Source organism: Xyrauchen texanus, chromosome 10 (assembly GCF_025860055.1).
Source record: "Xyrauchen texanus isolate HMW12.3.18 chromosome 10, RBS_HiC_50CHRs, whole genome shotgun sequence".
Lineage (NCBI taxonomy): Eukaryota > Metazoa > Chordata > Actinopteri > Cypriniformes > Catostomidae > Xyrauchen > Xyrauchen texanus.
The window spans coordinates 8,894,253-8,908,186 of NC_068285.1; the positions used below are offsets into that span (position 1 = coordinate 8,894,253).

The following is a 13,934-nucleotide window of genomic DNA, read 5'->3' on the forward strand; positions in this document are numbered from 1 at the left end:
TGGATTGTGCAGGATATACTGTGTTCTCTCTACTATTATTTAAAAACCGTATTAAGGGTGGTTAGAGTAAGAGTTATTTTATATCATTGTAATGGTGTAAAATACAGCTTCTGATTATATTCAAATTGAGTTAAAAACTAAAGACTCAAAAGGGTAAAACTCATGTCATGAATTCTGTCATAAAATAACAAACATAGACATAAAATTTGGTATATTAAAATGTGACATTGCAACATTTAAAAAAAAAAATTAAATGTCTTATTTTTTATTTTTGTTAGTCAATTAAAATAATTACTGGTGATCCTCACAAAACCTGTGAAGAAAATATTATTTGCCCTAAATCCAAAAATCAAAAGAATCAATAACTTGTTATCCATAATTTACATTTGTTACAGTATTTTCATGACGGTTACGTGCATTTTACCCCAATTCTCATTACCGCAATGTGTTATTTAATGTTATTTAAATTGTTAAGTATTTTGATATCAAAGTATTATTCCTTTGGTACAGCCTTTTTTTGTAATTGCCGATTTTAAATGCAAAATAATAAAAAAATAATAATTGTACAACAGATAATTTTTTACTGTAATATAGTAAAGAATAGGTGTTCCCGTAATTTTTTCCGGTTTTACAGATCAAATGGTGCCGATTGTTGATTTTTAGAAATGTAAGCGCTGTGTAGTTCTAGCGGGAAGACTAGCAGCTGTACATCATCGCACCATTAGCGGGGTAATCCCCAGCCAATCACATGGAAGCCGTTGCTTTATACGTCTGCTCAGAATCGATCACATTGCTGTTTCACTGTGCTAACACAGCAACCTCCACCACCCCAGGACCACCTGTTGAGTCCCGTCCTGCACGGGGGTAGCCTCCTCGCCCCTGCCTCCTGTCTGCCTTGATATGGCGGTTCCGAGTACAACTTCTTCAGACCGCATGACGGGGCTTACGCCAAAGAGAGACATTACATTTCTGTTTATATTCATCAAATAAATGTCATCTTAAATCTCACTCAAGTCTGCGAAACTTAATAGTCCCCAATATTTATTTTTATTCTACTTTTGTTTTTTGTTTTATTCTTTATCAATAAACCTTATCTGGTGAAATATATACATGCAAACATTTAATCAGGGCAAAAAATAGGCTATAAAAAGCTTAATTTTGTAAATGCTTTCATATAGGGGCCTGGGTAGCTCACCTCTATAATTGCAAGTTCGAATCAAGGGTGTGCTGATTGACTCCAGCCAGGTGTCCTAAGCAACCAAATTGGCCCGGTTGCTAGGAAGCGTAGAGTCACATGTGGTAACCTCCTCGTGGTCGCTATAATGTGGTTCTCGCTCTCAGTGGGGCCTCCAAAGTCTTCTCCAGCACATCCCAAAGACTTTTAATGGGGTTAAGGTCAGGACACATATGTGAAAATGAATCCTTGTGCTCCCTGAACCACTCTTGCACAATCTGAGCATGATAAATCTTGGCATTGTCATCCTGGAACATGGCCGTGCCGTCAGGGAATAAATAATCCATTGATGATTATTCCATAACCTGGTCATTCAGGTAGTCAGCTTACTTCATTTTATTGCCGCATAACATAAACCTGCCCAATTGAACCAAGTTTCCACACATTCAGTCTAGTTTTGAGGATTATCAGCTGAAGATATTCCACAGCACATACCAGAAGCTTTTTTTCTGTTTGTGTTGTAACAGTGGGAGGAAAAGACAGTGTGGATGTGAGAGAGAGGGAGCAGACTGACAGGAAAAGGGAGTCTGAGAGGAAAACCAGTCAGAGAGAGAGAGAGGAGGGAAAGAGAGCGAGGAGTGCAAGTTTTCTGCAGTCAGGCACTTTTAAACGTCCTCTCGCTTGAATCTGGAGCACATCGACTGATTGTATGTTACATACGGATCATGGAAACACACACACCTCGCTCTTTCCTCGCTGTAGCACGATCACGATCCATCGGACGCACTGCACAGAGGATGCACCTCTTCAAGTTCTGTTTCGGAAAGCCGGTAACTGAAGTTAAAGTATGAAAGGTTTCATTTGGGATGGAAAGATCTTGATGTACTTCTGAGATCAGCTGTTGAGATTTTCTGGTTGCGTTTTCATTACAGATATCTTGACGCATAATTTGGTTTATGGGTAAATAATAAGTTGGATCGTGTGCAGCTCTGTTTTGTGGTTAGTGAGGTGGATTGTGAGATTGTGATTATGAAGAAGATTCATTCATACAGGTTGAGCTGCTGGAGTCATCTTTGAGAGTGATGCATGATTTGATCATAAATTGATATATTTTTAATAATTGCTTGTGTTTTGTGTTTAGAAGCTGGAGTCCAGGAATTCAAGGGGGAGTATTGACCGGGAGGACGGCGCTCTCCAGGGACCAGTGAGTTCCCAGAATTCCCTGTTTGTTTTCGTTTTAAAAGGGAGATTTACAGTGTCATAGTGAGGACAACAAATCTCTCCCTCACTTCCTGTTCTGGCCTTTAATATTGATCATATTAATTGTAAGTCTTACCGTAACTTGAACCTCATAAAAATAAAATTAGAGTGAATGTCATAAAAACCAAAGGTCACATTGCATCTGAAATTGTAAATAAAAATAAATAAAGTAATTATATATATATATATATACAGACAGACAGACAGACAGATAGACAGATAGATAGATAGATAGACAGACAGATAGACAGACAGACAGACATGGATAGATAGATAGACAGACAGATAGACAGACAGACAGACATGGATAGATAGATAGACAGACAGACAGATAGATAGATAGACAGACAGACAGACATGGATAGATAGATAGATAGACAGACAGACAGACAGATAGATAGATAGACAGACAGACAGAATGGCCTGAGACAGATAGATAGATAGACAGACAGACAGACAGACAGACATGGGTAGATAGATAGATAGACAGACAGATAGATAGACAGACAGACAGACAGATAGATAGACAGACAGACAGACAGACATAGATAGATAGATAGATAGATAGACAGACAGACAGACAGACATGGATAGATAGATAGATAGACAGACAGATCGATAGATAGACAGACAGACAGACAGAATGGCCGTGAGACAGATAGATAGATAGATAGATAGACAGACAGACAGACAGACAGACAGACAGACAGATAGATAGATAGACAGACAGACAGACAGACAGACAGACAGACAGACAGACAGAATGGCCGTGAGACAGATAGATAGATAGATAGACAGACAGACAGACAGACAGACAGACAGATAGATAGATAGATAGACAGACAGACAGAATGGCCGTGAGACAGATAGATAGATAGACAGACAGACAGACAGACATGGATAGATAGACAGACAGACAGACAGACATGGATAGATAGATAGATAGACAGACAGGCAGACAGACAGACAGACATGGATAGATAGATAGACAGACAGAATGGCCGTGAGACAGATAGATAGACAGACAGACAGACAGATAGACAGACAGACAGACAGAGATAGATAGACAGACAGACAGACAGAATGGCCATAATGCATAATTCAATGCATAAATAAATTAAAGGCTATATTTAGGACTATTCTTTTTTACATTTTTTATTTAATTTTATTTTTTTTGCATTGCAATTAAGCACATTTTACCCCACAAATTGTCATTACCGTAAATGCATCTGAATGTGTTTTTTTTTTATTTACTGGAGATATTTAAGAGACTTTGAGATTAGGAATACCTTTCTGCGGGAGAGATGTGTGTTTGTGGTGGTGGGGTAAATGAGAGGCGTATTTTGGGGTGTGACAGTGGCAGAAACGGCCACAGGCAGAAATCCGGAGTGCCACTACCACCTCTAATGGATAATGAGCCAAAAACAGGCATCAGCTCGTAAGATCGCCTGCAAACCATTTTCAGCCCATAATTACAGCACCGAGCACATGCAGGAAGAGGCAGAAAAGCTCTGCGGCACGAGAGCGAAGTGTTTGCTGAGATCTGATGGGTGAAACTCAGTTTTGGATTTGGCCTCGAAGAAGCTGATATATGTCATGCTTCCAACAAACTACCCACAATTCCACTGGGCCCTGGTGGGCAGCAGGAAGCCAGTCTGCAGTAAAACTGAAGTCCAAAGATGAACTGAAGCTGTGTTTTTCTAAACGCTTGTGTGTGGTTGTGTTGTTTTTCAGATGAGGAATCAGCACGTTTACCAGCCGGTGGGGAAAGCAGGTAAGATACACACTTTTATTTATATTAATGATCAGGATGAACAATTGTACCCTCAAGTAATTTAGGTCATTAGTCTAACTGTTGGCTGTTTATGCTTGCCAAGCAACATAACAACTTGGCAAATCATTAGAGTTCCTTTTTCAGGAAGTAAAAATCCCATAAATTTCCCCAAACAGGAATTTATTTTTAATAATGACTTATAAATGAGGGGCCTGACTACCATCACTGGAGTCGTGAGTTTGAATCCAGGGTGTGCTGAGTGACTCCAGTCAGGTCTCCTAAGCAACCAAATTGGCCTGGTTGCTAGGGAGGGTAGAGTCACATGGGGTAACCTCCTCGTGGTCATAATTAGGGGTTCTCGCTCTCGGTGGGGCACGTGGTGAGTTGTGCGTGGATGCCGTGGAGAATAGCGTGAAGCCTCCACATACGCTATGTCTCCACGGTAACATGCTCAAAAAGCCACATGATAAGATGCGCGGTTTTATGGTCTCAGACGCGGAGGCAACTGAGATTCGAGTCAGTACGCCAACGCGAGGACTTTGCATTGGGAATTGTGCATTCCAAATTGGGGAGAAATTCCCAAAAAACAATAACTTACAAATCTTTAAAGTTAGACCTACTGTGAACGCTGAGGTTGTCAATCGATGGTATTTGCTTCCGTTGAAGCCATCAGTCTATGTTATTTCAACTTCATTTTTAAAATATTGTGTTAAATAGCAGTATTCCCGTTGAAAAACTACACTACCCATAATCCTGAAGAGAGATCCACCAATCAGAGAATCAGGGCAAATAATGCGTGCAAAAAGTGCTCTGTAGCTCCGCCCACTCCCATGATGCACTGTGAATGATGCAATCGAGTCGTTCTCCCTACACTGTCAAACAATGCATATATTTGCATATATTTAAATATTTCGCAATAACCTTAAACAATATTCTTTCTCTACTTAAATGTCAAAACCTTTTAATCGATAGTTTTTAATTTGATGGTGTCGTTTGCAATGCTTCATGGGATTGTAGTTCAATCCCTCATTCAAGACCTCATTAAAGTACACAGTTTTATTTTTGTACTTTTTTTGCTTCAAATTAAAGTTTGCAACATTGTGGGATTTGCTTTATGAAACCTCTATTGAAAAAAAATTATGTTTCGAATGCGACCCATCCAGTCAGAATTTAAAGCTAGAACTGTCCTTTTTGCAATGAGTAATAACCAATTTGTAGGACACAGTTTTAGGTTTAAAGCAGCTTATAAAATGGACTAACTCTGTTCCTCACTGTGTTAACAGAACATGTGGCACCACCAAAGAAACCGCCCCGTCCCGGCGCTCCAAATCACCTGAACAACTTAAACCCAGTGGACAGTTACAATGAGGGTGTCAAGGTATTTAATGCAATCTAAATTAACCATGCATAATGTTTTGGTTTGTTTTTTTACATGCATCAAGGTGAATGCTGGGACATATGACCCCTAACTAGTGTGCAGCATGCACTGATTGGCTGTTGTGCGTTGCATGTTGCTTTGAAATGGTTTCTGATGAACTGTACAAATATACATTGGAAACGTGTAACACTTATTGGGACAGTTTTACCAAAAATTTAAATGTTTTGATCATTTAATCACCCTCACAGAAGAAAGAAATTCATACGGGTTTGCAACGACATGAGGGTGAGTAAATGTGTGGCTGAAACACACTTTGGTAGCACTGAACCCACTTCGATCCAGCCAAACCTCAAAGAAAAAACTTGCTCAACAACCCCTCAATGACCACATTCACACTCGGTGCAACGTCTTTTTCCATTGTGCACGGAAAGTTCGCCGAACAGAGCAATTGTTTGTGGTTCCCCTCTCTGGGGAAATCCTCATCCGCCCTGTCTGAGGACAGAAAGAGTTCGTTTTCTGACCCTCTCTCGTATGCAGCGGGGTCGTGACATCTGCCACACAGGCATTTGAGTATGCCAAGATTTTTTGGTAATCCATGTGTATAAATAGCATTTATGTAAGAAGTAAATTAAGCTTATTTTACTTTCCATTTTTTTATTTCTTCCAGGCATTTCTTTGTAGGATTCTCATGAGATGTCTAATGCTTTGAAAATAAACCTTATTTTAACGTCCCAGAAAACAGACATCAGCCTTTTTGTGAAAGAAGATTTTTTTTATACTGTGCACCTAAAATACATGTAAGCCGTTGCTTTATAAGTCTGCTCACAATCCATCAAATTGCTGTTCTATTTACTGTGCTAACATGGCAACCTCCTCCACCCCACCACCACTGGTTGAGTCCCGTCCTGCACAGGGGTAGGCTCCTCACCTCTGCCTCCTATCTCCGGCAGGATATGACGGCTCCAAGTATAACTTCTTTGGACCGCCAGACAGTGTTTACGCCTGGGTTTCACTCATGTCTGCGAGTCTTCCTGATAGAACCTCTCTGTAAAGTCCTCTCCAGCACATCCCAAAGACCTTCAAGGGGGTGAAGATCAGGAATCTATTGGCACTTTTCCGCTGCACGTTACGACTCGACTCTGCTCGCTTTACTTTTTGGATTTTTCTTTTCCACTGCAGTTTAGTGCCACCTCAGTGTGGGTGGGATTATAGACGGATCGTCATAGTTGCGTCGCCCCATCCAGCTCTCGTTGGATCCTCTCCTCGGCTACTAGCGAGAGGAACGTCTGCACCTCGTTTATTGACCACGGCGTGGTTTTGCGCACGGCCATTTCTTTTTTCAATTTGAAAGTCACGTGAACAAATGATACTGCTATCGCTGTTGCTAACTTTAAAACTAGCGGGTTGATGTCCCGTGTCCCAAATCCAGTGACACCGGTAGTGACTATTCTCTCTGACCAGAGCTGGACTTTACATGGCAAATGGCCCAAAAGTTGCTGAGCTGTGGCTTTGGTGTTCGCTGTCCTTGTCTGCATAGCGCGCCACCGTTTTGTGGTCCATTCTCCATAACGCTGCGGCTAATTTTTTCTTGTTGTGGCCCATTTGGCACGTTTCGTGGGAAACCCACCGGTTTGCTCCAGATCGGCCCAAAAGTGTGTCGGCCCACCGGGAAGATGCCCAGTATGCCAGATTACCAGTCCAGCCCTGTCTCTGACCAATCAGTGATCTGCAGGGTTTTGACATCACATTTAGTGTCGGCTCGGCTCACTTGGAACCTCGACCGAGGGGGTACTAAAAAAAGTACTAAGTACCATCCACAGTGAAAAAACCCCAAAAAGCGAGCCGAGTCAAGTCGAGCTGTACCGTGCAGTGGAAAAGCCCCATATGGTGGCCAATTCACGTGTGAAAATGATTCCTCGTGTTCCATGAACCACTTTGAGCCCAATGAATCTTGGCATTGTTGTCCTGGAATATGGCTGTGACGTCAGGGAAAAAAAATCTATTCATGGGATAACCTGGTCATTGCCGCATAACGTTGCTGAGCCTAAACCTGACCAATTGAAGCAACCCCAGAACCCCCCAATACTGCCTTAAATCCAAACCGTGACTTTTTTTTTGGCCAGGCAGTGTATTATGTGTGTTCCAGTTAAATGTAAATTCGGATGTGGAATATTCCAGCTTGACTTCTCCGACTTCTGTCCATGTTGCGTTCAACTTTGCCAATTTTTCTTTTCTTTCTTTCTTTTTCTTTTTCCGTAGCTCTTATGTAAGGAGTCAGTTTCCCTTTATTTTTTTCTGCTTGTCTTGTTATTTGGAGGATTCTCGTGAGACGTCTAATAGTTCAAAAATTCAACTATATTAAACGTCCTACCAAGCATCTTTTTCTCCTAACGCAAGCGGAACTAATGAATCGTGATACCTCAGGCATCTTGTGTTTGCTTTGGATGTTATTTGACATTCGAAACGTCCGCTCTCGAACACCCCCGTATAAATGAACATATAATCTGACTCTGCTCATTTCAAACCACACAACTCAGCAATGTTTCCTCATCTGTATGATGTTTAAGCTGCATGAATTTATTATTAATAATGGTTTGTTCTGTTTTCCTGCATCTCCCCTCACACACGTCTGCTTTTTGCTGCACTGTTGCTCGTTCTGTAGCCCTGGAGGGTAAGATCTGTGTGTGTGTGTGTGTGTGTGTGTGTGTGTGTGTGTGTGTGTGTGTGTGTGTGTGTGTGTGTGTGTGTGTTATTCATTATGTGTCCACTTGTGACTGCTGTTCTCACACTCATATATTTAATCAGTATGAACTCTGTCTGCAGCTCTATGGACCTCCATAATCTGAGGTATCAGTGTTAAACAAAAAAAAATTGGAAAATTGATTAAATAGGTGTCACATTACAGAATGGAGCCAGATTGTTGGAGGGGAGGGGTCAAAAACAAAAGATGGTATTAAAAAAGAAAATTTAATTTCATTATTGTGATTTTATTCTTTTTACACAGAAGTTATGAGAGTGAGACAGCATGCACTTATTCTGACATTAATGTACTAACCTTATCTCACTTTAGAGGAGATTGTGACTTGTTTGCCTGATTTCTGTCTTTCATCTGTGTTTTTGTCCTCTTCTGGGGGTTATCAGATGGTTAATTGGGGTTTATTTAATCTGTTGATAAATCTGTGTCATTCTGCATCTTGAACATCAGGATGGCACTTTAAGAATAAACGAATCTGAGATTTTAAGATCAATATGCTTTTTATTCAATTTCACCTTATTTATAATCAACAGTATATGGGTGAATCGCACAGTCACGTCCAGCTCTCATTTTACCCCACATTCAAATGAGTGAATAAATAAATAAATAAGATATGGATTTTTAATAAGTATTATATTATTAACAAAATAAACAAATAATAATTTCTATAAAACATTATTTATTATATTTTTATGTTATGTAGAATATAATAATATATAGTTATTTTTATATTTTGCACAAATAAAATTAAGCCTATTTTTAATTAATTAAAAATGTTGTTTATTACATTTCACCTCATTTATAATCTCTCTAAGGTCTCATTTTACCCCAAATTATAAAAATACATTAATAAGTAAATAAATAAATATACATTTCTATAAAGTATTATATTATATTAATAAATAATTAAATTAATTTTAAATTCTTAAAAATGTTATACATTATATAAAAAGAATATAATTATTATAATTTTTTTTTTATTATTTATATTTTGCACAAATAAAATTAAGCCTGTTTTAGCCTATTGTGCACCCCCATTTTTTTTTCTTTAAGCAAAGTATAAATTTTTGTTAATTTCTTTCAATTTTTGGGGTAAAATATAATCTGGAAATGGTCTTTATAGTTTTTATCTGATTCACCCATATGTGCATACCTTTTCATTTGACTGTGGTACAAAGATTTGTTGTTCAGTATTACAGCTGTTCAAATGTTTTTATTTTAATGTCATTTTTTTATTGATAAATCTGTGTAATGATGCATAATCTTCAAATTTTTACAATCGTCGGTATGACGCCAATAAAAATCTGTAATTTTAACAGCAATATGTCATTACATTTCACCTCATTTGTGATCTATATGGGTGAATCAAACAGATGTCTCATTTTACCCCAAAGTCAAATATTTTTATTTTATTTACAAATATTAATATTAATATCTAAATATTAATTTCTATAAAATATTATATTAATCAATGAATAAATATGAATTTCTATAAAATAAAATATTAATCAATTACTAAATATGAATTTCTATAAAATATTATATTAATCAATGACTAAATATGAATTTCTATGAAATATAATATTAATCAATGACTAAATATGAATTTATATGAAATATTATATTAATCAATGACTAAATATACATTTATATAAAATATATTATATAGACTATAATATATTATTTAATTATTTTTTAATAATTTGCACAAAGAAAATTAAGCCTGTATGACCATAATATAATGTATTTTATTTTATTTTTTTTTCTTTTATATTTTGCACTCTAAAATAAATGAAACTATAAGCAAAATATAACTTTGTATTAATATTTTTTACATTTTTGGAGTGAAATATGTTTTGGAGATTTTCTCTATAGTTTTCTTGAGATTCACCCATATATATACCATGTGTTGGCACTATGATTCATGAATGTGTTCAGTAGCTGTAGTGTATAGAGCTCATTCAGACATAAATAGAAAATGCTGCCACCTGCTGTTTAAACAGTGTACTACAACACACATACACATTGTGTTGATGCCCTCTAGTGGCACAAATGAAAGTCTGTGGCAGCACTTTCCATATCATGGTACCATGATGTCATGTAGGAGTCAGACACTCATGTTTGGTGTTTCTTGTCAGATCCAGCCTCAGGAGATCAGTCCACCACCAACAGCAAACCTGGACCGCTCCAACGACAAAGTTTACGAGAACGTGACGGGACTTGTGAAGGCGGTTATTGAGATGTCCAGCAGAATCCAACCAGCACCTCCTGAAGAATATGTTCCCATGGTGAAGGTTAGTCATGTTAAAAGGGTTGAATAAACACAACATGTGGATCTGAACTGTTTAAATGGTTTTACTCTGATCTTTGTTCACAGGATGTGGGACTGGCCCTCAGGACTTTACTGGCTACAGTGGACGAGACTATACCTGTGTTACCAGCCAGCACACACAGAGAGGTTCGTACTGAAGCTTTTAAGAGTTTAGTGTTTGACTTGTCTTGTCACATTGACCCCCTTAATGTATTTGGACACTTTAAGTCACACTTAAAAATGTTGGAGTGCGATTGCATTACTGTGGGATTGAATACCAAGCTGCATACAAACTGATGCATGCTCCATCCATGTACAATATCAAATCAAGTGCCATTTATAAGGAATATGGCAAAGCACACTTTTAAAGCAGTTCAATCTGGTATAAGAAATATATTTCGGCAGTACTATCTTATAATGAGTTACAAAGATGTTAAAAATTGTGACTGAATTGGAAAAATCAAGCGCTTTATATTGTGGCATATATTATTCTATAGAGTGCGCTCTGGCTGTATACAACACTTTGAGCAACAGAATATAGTATACAGAACATTTTACATATCGTGCACAGTATGCACACTTTATCTTTGCATACTCCAAGCTGTTTTACATACTGTTCGTAAAAAAAATACAGAAAACTGTATATCCTATAACTGAATTCTCAACAGTTATAAAAACAAAAAAAGTCATGAAAATTTACAAAATCCTATAATTTATAGAAAAGTCATGAAAATTGATCAAATCCTAATATTTATAGAAAAAATCATGGAAATGAATAAAACTGTAAAATACATTGAAAATATATGGTAATTAAAATCATAAAATTCATGGAAAATTAATTGAAAAAATCTAAAAATGAATGAAATAATCATTGAAATTAACAAAATCCTAAAATTCATGGAAAGGTCATGAAATGAAATAAAACCTTAAAACTTATAGAAAATTCAATTAATAAAATCTTAAAATTCACAAAAAGTCATGAAATTTAATAAAAGCTTAAATAAAATAAAAAAACATGGGAATTTATAGAATTTTGAAGTTTTCATGGAAGTCGTAAAAATTCATAAAATCCTAACATTTATAGAAAAGCCACGGACATTCTTAAAATTCATGAAAAACTTGATATTTATAGACATTAAAGAAATGTATAAAATTGTAACTTGTATTTATTAAACTTCAATAAAGAATGTATTTATGTAGTTAAAATAAATTTGTGTTCTGCTTAGGGCTGTTGATTTAACGCGTTAATTCAGTGCGATTAATTTTACAAAAAATAACGCATTAAAAAGATTAACGCAAATAATCACAATGCCCCCGTAAAAGGAAGAGTCCTGAGAAATGCCAGCTTGTAGTACCACCTGTTTCCTCCAGAGGGCAGTAAGTGAAACTTCAGTTATTCAGCACAACACAAACATGCGTCACACTCTTGCGTTCAAAACACTCGAAGGAGCGCAAATGCGATCTAAGGGATCTCAAGATGTGTTTAAAGATTGAGTATTAAACTATATTTAACTTGAAATAGTGAACTAAACATTGTATATTTATGATGTAATGCACCCGAGACGCTACACAAGCATGTCTGACGCAGGGTGTGGCTGGATTGAGATGGGGCACAATTTGGAAATTACCCATAAATATCTAATCACGAATAAAATCAAAGAAATTTCCTTCAAACTTATTTACAAGTACTACCTCACTAATTATTTTCTTGTAGAGAGATTTAATTGTGATGTGGATATATTCTGCACATTTTGTGGTCTGCAGGAGGAAACATTTTCTCATTTATTTTGGATTTGTCCCGACTCGACTTGTCTGATTTCTGCAAGATTGTTAGAGATCGTATTATTCCCGCTTTCAACTTTGTTTTGAAAATATTTTATTCATTTTTTTTAGCTATGACATGTCTCTTCATAAGGAACATTATTTGATTAATGTTCTGCTTTTGTTGGCAAAGTTTAGTTTATATAAATATAATTATGGTGGTTATAAACCATTAGATTTCATTTTTCATGAATACCTAAGAACAATTTCCAATTTGAGTAACAAGAAAGCTGTAAAGTGTATTGAAATAAGATAACAATTTGATATTTTTATTAAACTGTTTATTTATTTTCCTTTTTGTTGTTTGTTTTAATATACCTCTTGGCTCTAGATGTAAAAGTTTTGTAAGCATTAATCTAAAAAATGTCTGACGCAGGTGTACATTGATGGTCCTTAAACAAGCCCTCATAATAAATCTCCAACTGATTGACAGCGCTAGTTCTGCTCTAAAATATTTATTGTGAACGTTAAACTCGCTGTACGCCACTGTTCCTCTCTGAACATCGGTCCTGTTGTCTGTCCTCAGATCGAGATGGCTCAGAAACTCCTGAACTCTGACCTGGCGGAGCTCATCAGTAAGATGCGACTCGCGCAGCAGTACGTGTTGACCAGTTTACAGCAGGACTACAAGAAACAGATGCTCACCGCAGCTCACGCGCTCGCCGTAGACGCCAAGAACCTGTTGGACGTGATCGACCAAGCCCGACTGAAGATGTTACACAACCGGCCGCACTAGTTTCTCCACGATGGCTGGACCGGCACAGGAGCCCAAACGGGACCTTGAGAGTACTCTTCATGAGAAAACTCCTCACCGATTGTTAGTGTATTTTCAATAGATTCATCACCATATTCAGGATAGAGGATGTGACTTATTTTGTATCCAGAAGTGAAGCTCATCATCAGGTCTCCTTTCTCAGCGCTGGAGAAACCTGCAACCCCCACAAAACTCTCCAGATCTCATTTGGGGGTTCCACGATATTCCAAAGGCTCATCACAAATGCTTCCTTTTGTCTTATGTCAAAATGATCACTTCTCAAATATCTAGGTGCTCCATCTCATGTACATAACTCATGACCATAAAGCCACTTGGTGATGTTTTAGCATATTTTTAAGGAATCACAGCTACTTATATATGAAACTGCTTGGCAAAGATTTATTAAAATGATGGGAAATCATGTCACCCTGAAGTGAGCGTTAGATCAGGGACCGAAGCTAATATAGTCACACATCAGTCACTTGAAGCACAGATGCCTTCAGTTACTTTAACTCTTGATCACTTTCCACACAACCCCTCTTTGAGTATTGATTTGTGTACAGAACAATCTTGAATCCATTTAGTCATTGATGTAAATTATTCTCAGGAAGAAACAACTGTACAGAACTTTTAATAAAATATTATCTTAACTCTTGGTCTTCTGATGTGCATCGATGCATTGAAGTTACATGCAACAATTGAGCTTT

At 37.3% G+C, this 13,934-nt stretch overlaps 1 protein-coding gene across 15 annotated transcripts in view; it reads left to right on the forward strand.

Moving 5' to 3' along the window:
* The window catches only part of LOC127650388 (focal adhesion kinase 1-like), a 110,073-nt gene extending 96,201 nt beyond the window's left edge, over positions 1 to 13,872 (forward strand). For 14 of the 15 annotated variants that reach the window (XM_052135786.1, XM_052135789.1, XM_052135788.1 and 11 more), the window contains 6 exons: positions 2,316 to 2,378; positions 4,169 to 4,208; positions 5,492 to 5,586; positions 10,480 to 10,635; positions 10,719 to 10,799; positions 13,000 to 13,872. In XM_052135786.1, coding sequence (XP_051991746.1) covers positions 2,316 to 2,378; positions 4,169 to 4,208; positions 5,492 to 5,586; positions 10,480 to 10,635; positions 10,719 to 10,799; positions 13,000 to 13,209 — 645 coding nt within the window. In that variant the 3' untranslated portion in view covers positions 13,210 to 13,872. The remainder of the gene's footprint in view (positions 1 to 2,315; positions 2,379 to 4,168; positions 4,209 to 5,491; positions 5,587 to 10,479; positions 10,636 to 10,718; positions 10,800 to 12,999) is intronic. The other variant, XM_052135787.1, reaches the window with a different exon arrangement.
* The last annotated feature ends 62 nt before the right edge of the window (positions 13,873 to 13,934 follow it).